Source organism: Brassica napus, chromosome A3 (genome assembly GCF_020379485.1).
Source record: "Brassica napus cultivar Da-Ae chromosome A3, Da-Ae, whole genome shotgun sequence".
In the NCBI taxonomy this organism is placed as follows: Eukaryota; Viridiplantae; Streptophyta; class Magnoliopsida; order Brassicales; family Brassicaceae; genus Brassica; species Brassica napus.
The window spans coordinates 9,654,178-9,667,594 of NC_063436.1; the positions used below are offsets into that span (position 1 = coordinate 9,654,178).

At 33.3% G+C, this 13,417-nt stretch overlaps 1 protein-coding gene across 1 annotated transcript; it reads left to right on the forward strand.

The window, feature by feature from the left end:
• Window positions 1–289: 289 nt before the first annotated feature.
• Window positions 290–5,226, forward strand: LOC106438112 (wax ester synthase/diacylglycerol acyltransferase 3). The gene is made up of 7 exons (XM_013879173.3): window positions 290–563; window positions 897–1,469; window positions 1,550–1,616; window positions 1,824–1,918; window positions 2,023–2,232; window positions 2,308–2,445; window positions 2,574–5,226. Exons 1-7 carry the CDS (start codon window positions 372–374, stop codon window positions 2,739–2,741), a joined length of 1,443 nt encoding a protein of 480 aa, XP_013734627.2. The 5' UTR covers window positions 290–371; the 3' UTR covers window positions 2,742–5,226.
• The last annotated feature ends 8,191 nt before the right edge of the window (window positions 5,227–13,417 follow it).

Consider the following 13,417-nt stretch of genomic DNA (forward strand, 5'->3'; position numbering starts at 1 on the left):
GCATTTGAAAATGATAAAATTTTTACCATTTTTATATTTTTTTTTAACATGTTCATTTCAAAAACAAATTGCTTAACATGTATGGTCTGAAAAATATAATGTATACAATATATTAATAATCATGAGTTAACAGAAAACAGAGGAAGTATTTATACCCCCTACTTTTAGCGGGATTCAAGTCCAACTAATCATACACACAGTAAATACGAAATTAAATGATTAAATAAAATACATTTAAATAATAACCTAACTCCCCAACACTATTTAATCAACATGGATAATACGGGAGACAAAACCCTTGTACTAATATATAAGAGCCAAGTATGGCTGAAAGCAAGATTGGGGTATAGTCAAAATAAGAGCGAGAAGACATGGCGAGAGAGAAGCAAGCAGAGATAACAATAATGGAGCCGCTTAGCCCAGTGTCTCGGCTGTTTGTTTCGCCCGGTTTCTATGGCGTCATTGTCTTTACTTTAGGGTTTAAAACTAGATGCAACTCATCTGCCATTGTTGAAGGTATCAAGAACACATGGATCAAGCTTCCCCGCTTCTCTAGCAAAGTGGTAAACATATATTATTATTAACATGCTTTAATGGAAACATTGTTCTTAGTTAGTCACCAAATGCAAACGATGTGGTTATATATCTAACCATTTCCATGTGCTCTACAAATATTTTACGGTTTTTTTTTGCTAAGAAGGTTAATATTCATATAATAAAAAGTTAAGACTTTACAAATGCACATATTTTACTTTGCAGGGAGATTTCATTGATCTATATATATATAAATTCTTTGGGTTCACTGATCCTCATAATGTCATTCGCTCTCTTTTATCTATTTATTTATTTAATAAACTATGCGTAATCATCTATTTGATCATAAATAAATGTTTCAGGTGATGGACGATAAGAAAAATGGAGAAGCGGTTTGGGTTCCTGTTAATGTTCGAGTAGAAGATCATGTTTTTGTTCCGGACATTGATCATTCTGACATTACAAACCCTGATCAATTTATAGAAGACTATACGTCAAACATAGCTAACACTCTAATGGACATGTCCAGACCTTTATGGGAATTTCATGTACTGAATATAAAGACATCAAACGCAGAATCTTTAGGTATAGGGAAGTTCCATCATTCACTCGGCGATGGGATGTCTCTTATGTCTCTTCTATATGCTAGTTCAAGAAAAATATCAGACCCCAACGCTCTTCCTACTACTGCGACTACAAGAAAACAAGTTGGTTCCAATGATAATTGGTGGCTGGTTGCCAGATTTTGGCTTATGATTAGAGTCATTTTTACAACTTTTATTGAACTGTTCAAGTCCCTCCTTACACTATGTTTTATGCGGGATACTAAAACTCCTCTCATGGGTAAACCTGGAGATCGAAATGGACCTAGAAAGATTATCCATCGGATAGTAAGCTTTGATGATGTCAAGTTCGTGAAGAACACAATGAAAATGGTAGATATATTAGTACTTTTTATCAGTTCTACTTGTCTTGATCATTAGTCGTTTTCTAAACAAGTTATGTCTCATTGTAGAAAGTCAATGATGTTCTTCTTGGAATAACACAGGCAGGTCTCTCAAGATATTTAAGAAAAAAATATGGTAATTTCAGACTCATTCTTTCATTATAGTGCTATTGGCCTTATATAATCAACATGTTACAATGTTACCCAAGTATCTGTATGTTAAACAGATGTAAAGCCTGAGAAATAAAAGAGTGAATATATGATCCAATGTATATTGATACTACACTATTAGTTTTTTTTGTAATATATCATTAACAATAATCTTTAATATTTTAAAAACAAGGTGACGATCCAGTGACTGAGAAGAAAAAATCCTTAGAGGAAACACGTCTCCGGGGTACAATAGCTGTAAATCTAAGACCAGAAACAAAGATCAAGGTAAAATAAGTATTACAACGATCTTATAGTTGCATCTTACAAAACGATATGTTTTACGATAATTAGAGTGCAATAACTTGATAAAATTAAATATGAAACTGTAGGATCTTGCTGATATGATGACAAAAGGTTCAAAATGTAGATGGGGTAATTTCATAGGTGTTGTTATATTTCCTTTATGGATAAGATCTGAGGATGATCCATTGGAATACGTCCGGAGAGCCAAAGCTACTATGGATAAGAAAAAAATCTCCATGGAAGCACTTGTGTTATATGGATTCATCAAATTTACAATGAAAATATTTGGCGTAAAGGTAAAATATCAAGCTATTTCATCCATATATGTATACTTTATGTAAGTAAAAAGAATGTACAACTTTTAATGACAGGCCGTAGAAGCTATCACTAAGAGGGTATTTAGCCATACAACGCTGACATTTTCTAATGTGTTGGGTCCAAACGAAGATATAAGTTTCTTTGAACATCCCATGTGTTACGTCGGAGCAAGCGCATTGATTGGACCACAAGTAAGTATAAGTCTATAATCATGTCATTCTAGTACTTGCATATTAAATCTGTTTTTTTTCCTTTCTGAAATCATATACAAGTACTTGCTGACATTTAATAAATGTGTTTACGTTTGTGGTTGGACTAGGCTCTTATCATCCATTATGTAAGCTACGCAGACAAGATTATCATCAATCTAGCTGTCGATACAACAGTGATTCCAGACCCTCATGTACTATGTGATAATTTGGTAGAGTCGCTTGAAATCATCAAACTTTCTCTCTTGGAGAAAGGACTTCATAAAATGGAGGTTTGAGACGTTCACGCGATATAAAAATGGAAGTCTACGTTAAAAAGATAACATGTGGTGAAATGTACTATGTTAGCTTTTGTATTTGTTATGATGTTGTGTTTATTATATTATATATATACATATTCTACTTTGGTAGTATAAACTTTTTATTTGTATACGAAAAAAGCAGACATGTAGCATTTACACAAGACGACCAAACGTAGACCACAAGCACCACTAACATATATATTTACATAATCAATACCTATTTTCATCAGCAAACAGAATTCGATTCCCTTTTGCCTTGGAATTAAAGGAACTGTTCAAGGGCTTGTGTACCATTGCTGTTCAAGAGCTTCATCATGAAGTTAAACCTGGTGTCTGGAGATGTCTTTGGTTGTGGCCAATTTGCTCCTTCAGGGATCTTGATGCATCTGTAACTTTGATCTTTATAAAGTTTCGTGGCCTCCGTATAGCTCGACATCCCCAGTTCGTGGCTTAACCCTCTGCTTTCCAGATCAGTACTCTCGTATCTGGAGATGCCTTTGGTTGTGGCCAATTTACTAACTGTCACAGCGACTAAACATATCCCTCTGGTAGGCACCCTGGTGGAACGGAGAAACCCATTATCATCGCCATCAACCTATCAACTCTGAGGACAAGATCAAGAGGGAACGAATGTCCAGGGAAGAAGGAGGTGCAATGTGTTTCTGCCACTTCCCACCAGTCCTCCACTCTATCTTCCCGGACAACAATTTCAGGTGAAACCACTGGGAAAAGATCAAGTACAAACCTAAAAGAAAAGAACAACTTTATCGTCTACTGACGAATCAAATCATGTCGTATGTTAAAGGATGGGAGCTTTCATGGATCATCAATTACGACTAGAAGCGATCTCTTCGAATGAGACTCCCCCTTCCATCTATCAGTCAAATTCTGTCTGTCCTCAGAACTTACATGACTCTACTCTCCAGACATAAAAAACAGTTTTGTTTGCTATCCTGATGTATCTTGGGTAGATAATTAGCACTCTGCAGGCATAGTCTGGGGCTTTAAAAGACTCCTGTAATAAAATCCTGCTTCAGGGATCAGCTTCAACTGATGCTACAGATACAGTTTCAATTTTGTTGGTGTAAGGTAATGTTTTGTGGAAACTGCTCAGCTCTTTTTGTGGAGACTGTTCAGAAGCTGATAGACTTGCAACTCAAGCTAGAACAGGAAAATAACCATATGTTGTAAAGTGGATCACATAAATATTTGTCTGAGTCTGTTTGTACAACACTTATATAAGTTTCTCTATAAATAATAATAATATTTAAGGTTTAACTATAATTAGAATTGTAACTCGATCAAAATCAAAGCCCGTGAAATCTAACTCGTTGTTCTCTAGAACTCAGTCTAGTAGCAGCTAACGGAGAGTCATAGATCATAATGCCTTAGGTCAAACCTGATTTGCTAGACGGAGTTTGAGAAACAGAAACCGTCGGCGAGAGAAGCCATGACGGTTTTGCTTGATCAAAGCTGATGGGGATAGCTCCGTCGTCCCCATTCCCCAACGGCGTGCTCTGCATTTCTCACCGCACTATTACGGAGATGGCAACAACAAAACCGGACGGTTCAACCGGTTCAATTCGTTAGTAAGAATCTTGAAAAAATTACAATATGACATACTTTTTCGTTCTCTACTAGGTGATTTTCCAGTGATTATGCATGGATATAAATATTTTTAAAGTAAATATATTATAATAATTGATTGTTAATTATTTTTAATTTTAAATTAATTTATAATTGAGTATTTGCATGCTATATACAAGAAAAACTATTTAATTAGCTAACCGGTATATGCGACTGTTTAGTACTGTTATTTTTTCGTTATTTCCAATTGTATCCCTCTATTATAGCCACTGCACAATATTATTTCTCGCATTTAGGACAACACACAATCATCTCTTTCCTCTTTGATTCATCACCGTAAATAAACAAAGACAACACACAGAAAAAATAAATCATTGATAACTTAAGACACGATCTATTGAGAAACAAGATTTTCCAACTTCGAGATCCCTGATTTTGAGGTAAACCAGATCAAAATACGATCTCTGATGGTTGTTATCATGGTAGCCATGTTCCGATGTACCACGTATGTCCATAGCGGGGGTTGCTGAGCCAACAACCCGAGTTGGCTAGATATTAAAGACGAAAGAGATAATTGTGAGAAATAACAGAGATGATTGTGATTGCGAGGATCAGATGTTGTGGAAAAATAGGGTCCGATTTTTAAGGTTTAGATCTTGAGACCCGACTAGTTTTCTTCTTCAGTCAATATCCAGATATGCGCTCACTCACACCACACAAAGCCGCTGTTGTAGCCCGGTGAAGGTCTCGATGGTTTCTGAAACAAAGAAAAAGAAAAGCTTGAAACAAAGAAATGTAATTACACATTTGGTCAGATGTAATTAAATATTTCATATAGGCTATAAGCACGTGCATGAGGATTAATTTGTAATTCCACAAATGACTCATACCCACTTACCTAATTAAAGAAATTTTATAGCCATTTACCTGATTTCCACTTTTTCCATGTATATTCAGCTAAATCACTCTTTATAATTTATATGCATCATTTATTTTAATAATATTATGTTACTTTAATTATACATATGATTTTTTATATGTTATATCTAATCGATTTTGTTTTTTTTCAGTCGATTTAGTTATCATTTGGGTAAATTGGATTGCATCTATGAATTCAACTGTAATATTTTTATTCTATATATTAAAATTTTGGTTAATTTCTTATTTGCATTTAGGTGGTTGTTATCTTAGATATGTGAATATATTTTATGAAAATTATGTATAACTTAAGATATATTGTGCTTAGAATGAAATAAAAATAAATAAACTAAAGTGTCTGATTCCAAATTACATAAATTAATATAACGAAACGATAATATTCTGAAGTCTCATGCATATATATAAATTTTACGAAAGAACTAAATTGTAACAGTTGGTTAATATTCTATTTTTATTTTTAATATGCTTTGAGTTGTCATATGATTTATATTTATAAAATAAATTACTATTCTTATAAAATTATATATTCTTATCGTAGTTAAATCTTTGATTTTAAATATAAGTTGGATTAGTCAAATCACTCATATTGTGAGTATATTGAATTACATATTCTTTAAAATTCAAAATGAAGTATAATTATTTTTTATTATAATTAAGTCGTGTATGTATTTTCATAATATTTATCAAAATTATGTGTTGGTCCTTGACTTATATTTACCAAAGTGACGAAGACAAGGTCCTTGACACCACTACAAAGAGACATGAGACCATTCACCTTCGCCGAACAATGAACCACGACCAGAAACGACGGCGAGAACGCCAGACGCCGGAATGAAAGTCGCACAAGCTTCCCTCCACCAAAAGCAACGAAATCCAAATTAGATCTAGGAAAAAAAACTATCTACTCTTGAAGCCATAAACGTCGACTACAACCACTATCACACTTTCGTCGTGAAACCACAGAAAACTGAAATGCCATCTGACTAAGCAATAACCAGACCGACGACAAAACCCTAACGCAGATCTAATGCCATATTAAATGGAGGAGTGAGACAGATGGAGAAGCAATCGAGACTAAACAAAAGAAAAAGAGAAAAAGTCTGTATCGCCGGATGCGCGTTCACACACTGCCAGACACCGGAGCGATATTGATATGTAGTTCTAACCTTGGAGAGGATAAAGGAGAGAGAAAGTATTTTGGGAAAATTGTTTTTTTAGAGCAAAAAAATGGTAACTATGTCCCTTTATACTAATCTATACTACTTTATGTCCCATTAGACTAATTTTTTTCAAAATGGCAGTAATGCCCTTAAAATTGTAATTTTTTATTTCTTTTTCGTTTTTTTTTGTTTTTTTTGTTCTTTTTTCGTTTTTTTTTTATTTTTTTAAAAAAAAATCGATTTTTTTTTCAAAATATAAAAGTGAATATTCCCAAATATTTTGTTTCCATATTTTTAGGAACTGATTTCTTATCCGTAGAATACAACTAATATGTAGAAATTGGTTTCTACAGTTTTTTAGAATTATAGTAATGTTTCGATTTTGATTTCTACATGTTTTAGATTTATAGTAAATCTGTAGAAGTCGGTTTCTACGTGTTTTAGATTTATATTAATGTGTAGATTTTGATTTCTAAAGATTTTAGAATGATAGGTTAAGCGCGGAATGTGTATTCTAAATATTTTTAGAATACTCCTATTTACGTAGATCACGTATTCTAAACATTGTAGATTCAATGAAAAAAGTGGATTTCGTTTTCTACTTCGTAGAATGTCATTTCTACTTTATTTAGAACATAATATGAAATTTATAATTTTAACTTTTTTATAACTGGAAAAAATATCACTAAGTTCGTATAGGTATTTTATCAAAAGTTACTATTTTTCCAATTTTTTTTTGTTTGTAAAACTATTTATTAAATTTATTTTCAAAAATATTAAAGGGTGTTATAGGAAAATATGACACAAAATATAGATTAGTCTAAAGGGACATAGTTACCATTTTTTTGCTCTAAAAAAAACAGTTTTCCCAAGTATTTTTAACTTTTTTATTTAAATTAGAAAAAACGTATTTTCTTACACCAAATCACACGTTTCTTACACTAGTGGACAATTCTAGTTTAAAATCTTAGGATAAAGGAACAAACATAATATTTATCATTACATGTCACCATCATTACCTTCATATCATTATCATCATTTTCCACAATCATCATCATTCTTATCATATCACCACCATCATCGTAACATAACGGTGATGCACGTTTGCATGTCCGTCGACCAATAGGGTAATTGCTGATTACTATTCGTAAAATTGAACGATTTTTTATAAAAATGGCGACTTGCGGATTCTTATAATCTTAAAACCTGCAAACCAACATTTGATTAGGTTGTAGCAACATCAAAACGAAAAGACATTAACTATTAGTCATAATCTATAATAATTATATTATCAACATCTTCAATTCAGAAAAAAAAATCATAACATTAAACATCATACCACCACCATCATCATCATCATACCATAACCATCATCATCATCTTTCTACAAAAATCTGTTTAGTGGTTTGAATTTTACAAAGACGACTTTCATATAAGTTACTTTGTATATAATATTGATTGTGTGTGTTTTTATATAAAGAAGAACTGTGTTGCAGTTGAATTTAGCAAAGCTTGTTGTAGATGATACTTTCAAAGTTAACTAAAGAATAGTTAAGGAAGATCGTATCGTCAAACAAATTATAGAAAGTCTTTTTTTCTACATTAATTATAGAAAGTCTTTACCACGACTTTAAAACAATCTTTTTTGTAATCGTTTCAGATTTCCCGTTCTCAGGTTGATTAAATAATATTATATTTAAAAAACAATCTTCTTAATTTGTATTTAGGTTTTATAAAAAGAACAATGGTTGAAATATGGATTGTTATTTTTCTGTTGCAAAAAAAAAAAATATATATATATATATATATATATGTGTGTGTGCATGTTTTTTTGGTAAACATATATATGCATGGTTATTTTGTAGTTATGGTATTTGAGCAAATTTAAGTAATATTTAAATGTAACAAATTTCATGATGTTCGAAGTTTTTGGGGTATTTGAAATCAAAATAGTAAATTACTGTCAATTGTTCTTTTGGGGATTTCTATATGTGACAATTTATGTGACAATTTAAAAATGAAAGTTAATTCGCATGTAAAAAATTCAATTTTTATATCTATATATTATGTTGATCCGTCAAAAATATCGCAAATTATTATCAAAGTCGTATTCTATGCAATTGAAATTTTATATGTAAATTATTAGCAAAGCCTGTTTATATGATTGTTTCAAAGTAAACTAAAGAATAGTTCATAAGGAAGATCGTAAGGTCAAACAAACTATAGAAAATCTTAACCTCAACTTTAAAACCATCTTCTTTGTATTTAGGTTTTATAAAACGAACAATGGCTGAAGTATGCATGATAAATTTGTATTTATGGTATTTGACCAAATTTAAGTATTTAAATATAAAAAAGTTTATGATTTTCAAAGTTTGTTTTCTATTTGAAAGCAATGTAGCTAATTACCGTCAAAAAAAATTTTGGTATTTCATAATACTTAAGATTTCTGTGACAATTTCATGTCTTTAGCCAAAAAAAATGAAAGTTCTCTTACAAATTTTCAATTATTTACATATATTATGTTGATCCGTCAAAAAGTTGCAATTTATTACCAAAGTCGTATTCCATCAATGTCAGTTATTCTACTATCTTCTGCAGTTACCCGTTGGACTTTTTTGTCTTTATATTCGTTGTATCTGCAAAGTGTTTAGACTGCAGTTTTAAAATCATGTCTTATAAATGATTAGCAATCTTTAGGCTGTATTTATCCCCAAAAATACTATTTAGGATGTAACAATAAATTGTCAAGTGAAATTACCCATACAATAATAAATTAATAAACAGTTTACAAATGCAAAACGTCTAAATCCAGAAACGAATCTCACTTATTCGCTATACAGTCGACACTAAACTTATCACAGCTTTGGTAAAGCAAGAGACCATCCTTCAATGTTTAATCCCAAAACAAAAACATTAAATCGTTGTCGCGGAAATTTTCCAAAACTTGCATCTTAATCATGAGAAACATACAAAAGGGAAATTGTACGAAATAAATTTCAACAAAAACTGATGTGGACAAGTTAAATATTTCAGAGTTCTGATTCAATAATAATTTGTAAGCCACTGAACCTTTACCCAAAATAGATATTGTTCAGTCCGACCAAACTGCCAGCTCAATCTCGATCCACAATTCTCGCCACGTATGTCTCGCCGACATCAGAAGTGTACTAACCATAGGTTTTCAAGATGCCAGAATAATATGTTTCATTAAAATAATAATATACAATTATTGTAAAATATTCGATTTGGTTTTATATATAAATTCCAAAATATCGTTAAAATTTAATAAATAAACAATCCATCAATTATTATGCTTTAGTTATTTTATAACGATTATACGTTTATGTCATATAAATAAGAAATACGAGGAAAATATGAAGAAAAACATACAGATAAATAATTTGAATATATTTTTAGTTTTTGGTAAAATAATGAATTATGTGAATGTAAATGGAAAATTATAAAGGTTCTGGTGGGATATCTCCCCGGAGGTTAGGAAGATGTGCTGGGTATCATGGCAAAGACTCGCCAAACCGAAGAACGCAGGTGGACTGGGGTTTAGGGAGATCGAACAATTCAATGACGCAATGTTAGCAAAACTCTCTTGGAGGATCATGAAGAACCCGACCTCTCTACTGGCAAAGACTCTTACAGGGAAGTATTGTGTTCATGAGTCTTTCCTTGAGTCCCAAGTCCCCTCAAGCACCTCCCATGGTTGGAGGGGAATTCTGGTAGGTCGGGACCTGTTGAAGAAGGGTATAGGATGGGCTATTGGGTCAGGCAAGGACGTTAATATATGGACAGAGCCTTGGTTATCTACCACTGAACCGATGGCTCCAGTTGGCCCCCCTACGGTTACTAACCAAGCGTGGCGTGTCAGTAGTCTCATACTACCAGGTACTAATGACTGGAACTTAGAGGCTATCAGGAGGACCTTACCACAATATGAGGAATGCATCCGCAGTCTGATCCCAAGTGCTTTGCAAGCACCCGATGAAATGGTGTGGCTCCCCAATGCGTCGGGGGTATACACTACAAAGTCTGGTTATGCGGTGGCGAAACTCTACAACGGGACACAGGAGGATAGGGACTTCAATTGGAAGAAGTGCATTTGGCAGGTGGATACTTCCCCAAAAATCAAGCATTTCATGTGGAAGGCAAATAACAGAGCACTCCCTGTTGGCTCTGTTTTACAAGCTCGAGGTCTATCGTCAGAGATTGTATGCAAGAGATGTGGGGCAGTGGAGACGGAGCTTCATGTCATGCTAAAATGCCCGTTTGCGTCGAAAGTCTGGGAGCTAGTCCCGTGTATGTTCAAACCGTCAATGGATAACACGGAATCTATATCTTCTCTCTTGCATCAATGTAGAAAAATGCTCTCGCTCCCCCCATCAGGGCTTGGAACAACCCCGCTGTATCCATGGATTCTTTGGATCCTTTGGACGAATAGAAACAAACTGATGTTTGAAAATAGGGTGTTTTCTGAGCAGGAAACTGTACTAAAAGCTCTTAAAGATGCTCGAGCGTGGAAGGCTGCTCAATCGTGTGATAAAATGCCTTCTATACCACATTGTGTGGTCCATCATTCTCAGTTACCAGTTGCTAATTCTTACACTTGGTCATCTTATTCAGATGCAGCTTGGAACTCATCGACAGGGAACTGCGGGATTGGCTGGCTCCTTCGAGATGCCGACAATGCTATTGCAGAAAGTTCCTCCTCACACCGGCGTTATGTTCCTTCGGCTCTTGTGGCTGAAGCATTGGCGGTCAAAGCGGCAATCACCGCTGCAATCTCTTCACATGTCAGTAGCATTCGTGTCTACTCCGACTCAAAAACCCTCATTTCGCTCTTGAATTCTCAAGGACAGGATGTGGTGCTGAAAGGCGTACTCCATGATATCAATGTTTTGGCTCGCTCTTTCTCCTCTATCTCATTTATGTTTGTCCCGCGTTTAGCAAATGTAGAGGCTGACTTGCTTGCTAAAGCAGCTCTCTTTTCCATCGACTCTGTTTGAAACTTTGTAGAACCATTTATGTTTAAGTAATCTCAGTTGGTTTGCTCAAAAAAAAAAAATTATAATTGGGTGTCATCTTGGCAAAAGAAACCCACAGAAGAGAGAAGAGATCATGTTTTGGAATGTTTTTTTCTTAGATTTCGTCAAATAAAATCGTTGCATTTATTATGTGTATCAGAAAGTACTCACCCCTTACGATTAGTCTATGTCCAAGTTCCGTGGCCAATTACAGTTAGAAACTGCCACTCACAATTTCTCTATTGTCACATTTCCAACTACCACATTACCTATTAATAGTTTCAAAAAATAAAAACATTACCGATTAACATAGAGTGGAAAAAAGGGTGTAACATCTCTCGGAGAATTCTTAAATTCCAAAATAGTTTAGAAAACAAAATAAGTTGTGCTGTCAAGATATCCGTAATATCTTTATGCAGTACGAATCAATATATATAAGAAAGTCGAGTAACGATTAGTCTATGTCGTCGGTTCGTTTAAGAGTGATACATCATCTGTTTGTAAAACTTGACACTCCGCCAAACGCCTCGCGTCAAATGTCATATTGTATTTATCTCTGTGTCCAACTGTACTCGGCCATGGACGGACCTAGCTACGCATAGAGTATTTAGATGTGCCTTCCACATATGCCAATTGAATAAAATATTATTTTGATAGAGGCCGATCGTTTTAGCCAATGATTCTAATATGGTTTCACATTTTCCATTAATTGTTTCAGGTTCTTGTTTTCTATATTTGACATTCCTTTAGCCAACTCTTTTTTATATTTTGTTCCAAAATATTTTAATGTAAAATTTTCTATAACTTATCTCTATTTTCACCTCAAAAACAAAGATTAATATTTTATGTGTAAAAGTATATATATTCTTATAAGATAAAATTAAAATTTTATTTAAAAAATAATATATCAACTTCTTAACTCTTTTATTTGAAACTAAAACAAATTGAATGTCGTAAGCTGACCAGAAGTAGTTTAGTAAAGTTCGTCGACACCGACTTCATTATATGTCAATACAAGATAATCATTTGTAATAAAAAATACTATTAAATAGCTTTTATGAAAAGTAAAACTTTAAACTGCAAACTAGACAATCACTATCATACATGACAATTAAAAAAAATCTCTAACTGAATCACATGCATATCGTTGTTGTTGATAATACGTATAAGTGAAACAAAGATACCAGTACTGGTCACATAACACAACTAAAAAACAAGGCATTTGCAACGAAATATATCACGGTTTTTTTGTCAAGTAGGAATATATCAATTTATCAGTCGTTATAAATTGATAATCATCGAAAGCGTTTCTTCCTTTTCTCTCCATTTTCTTGGGGGATATAAAAGCAGCTTGAAACATTATTTCGAGGTGTTCTTAGTTTCTCGGCCATCCATGGTCGAGTATCTCTAAATATGTGGAGGTATGTATATTAGAGAAAGAGAAAAAGAGAACTTTAGGTAAACTTTCAGAAAACTTTTAAAAAACGTACTGGGTGGCTTTATAAAAGAAAAGTTCACTTAATAGGAGGCTTGTCGACCACATTTGTAGCTAATGCTACTCGACGGGTAATCTGACAATTTGCCTTTTAAATTTATATAAAGAAACTATAGTGGCTGTGTTTTTTTACCAAACAGTTAAACCTAAAACATGTTCTGGTATAACTGGATATATTTTTAAGATCTTCTTTAAAAAAATTGGCATCGATAGCTAACTTTTACCCAGACGTTTGATTAATATTCGAAGTGATTAGAGCTTTAGCATTGCGTTTTCGTAGACCTCTCACGTACGGATATAAACTAAAACCTAGTTGTCAAGTAATACGAAAGGTTTGCAACTCATGAAATTAAACCCTAGGATAACGAGTTCTCTTGTTGTCGTGGATAGAGTAACTTAATAGAAAACATTACTTTTTGTACTGGCACAAATGAA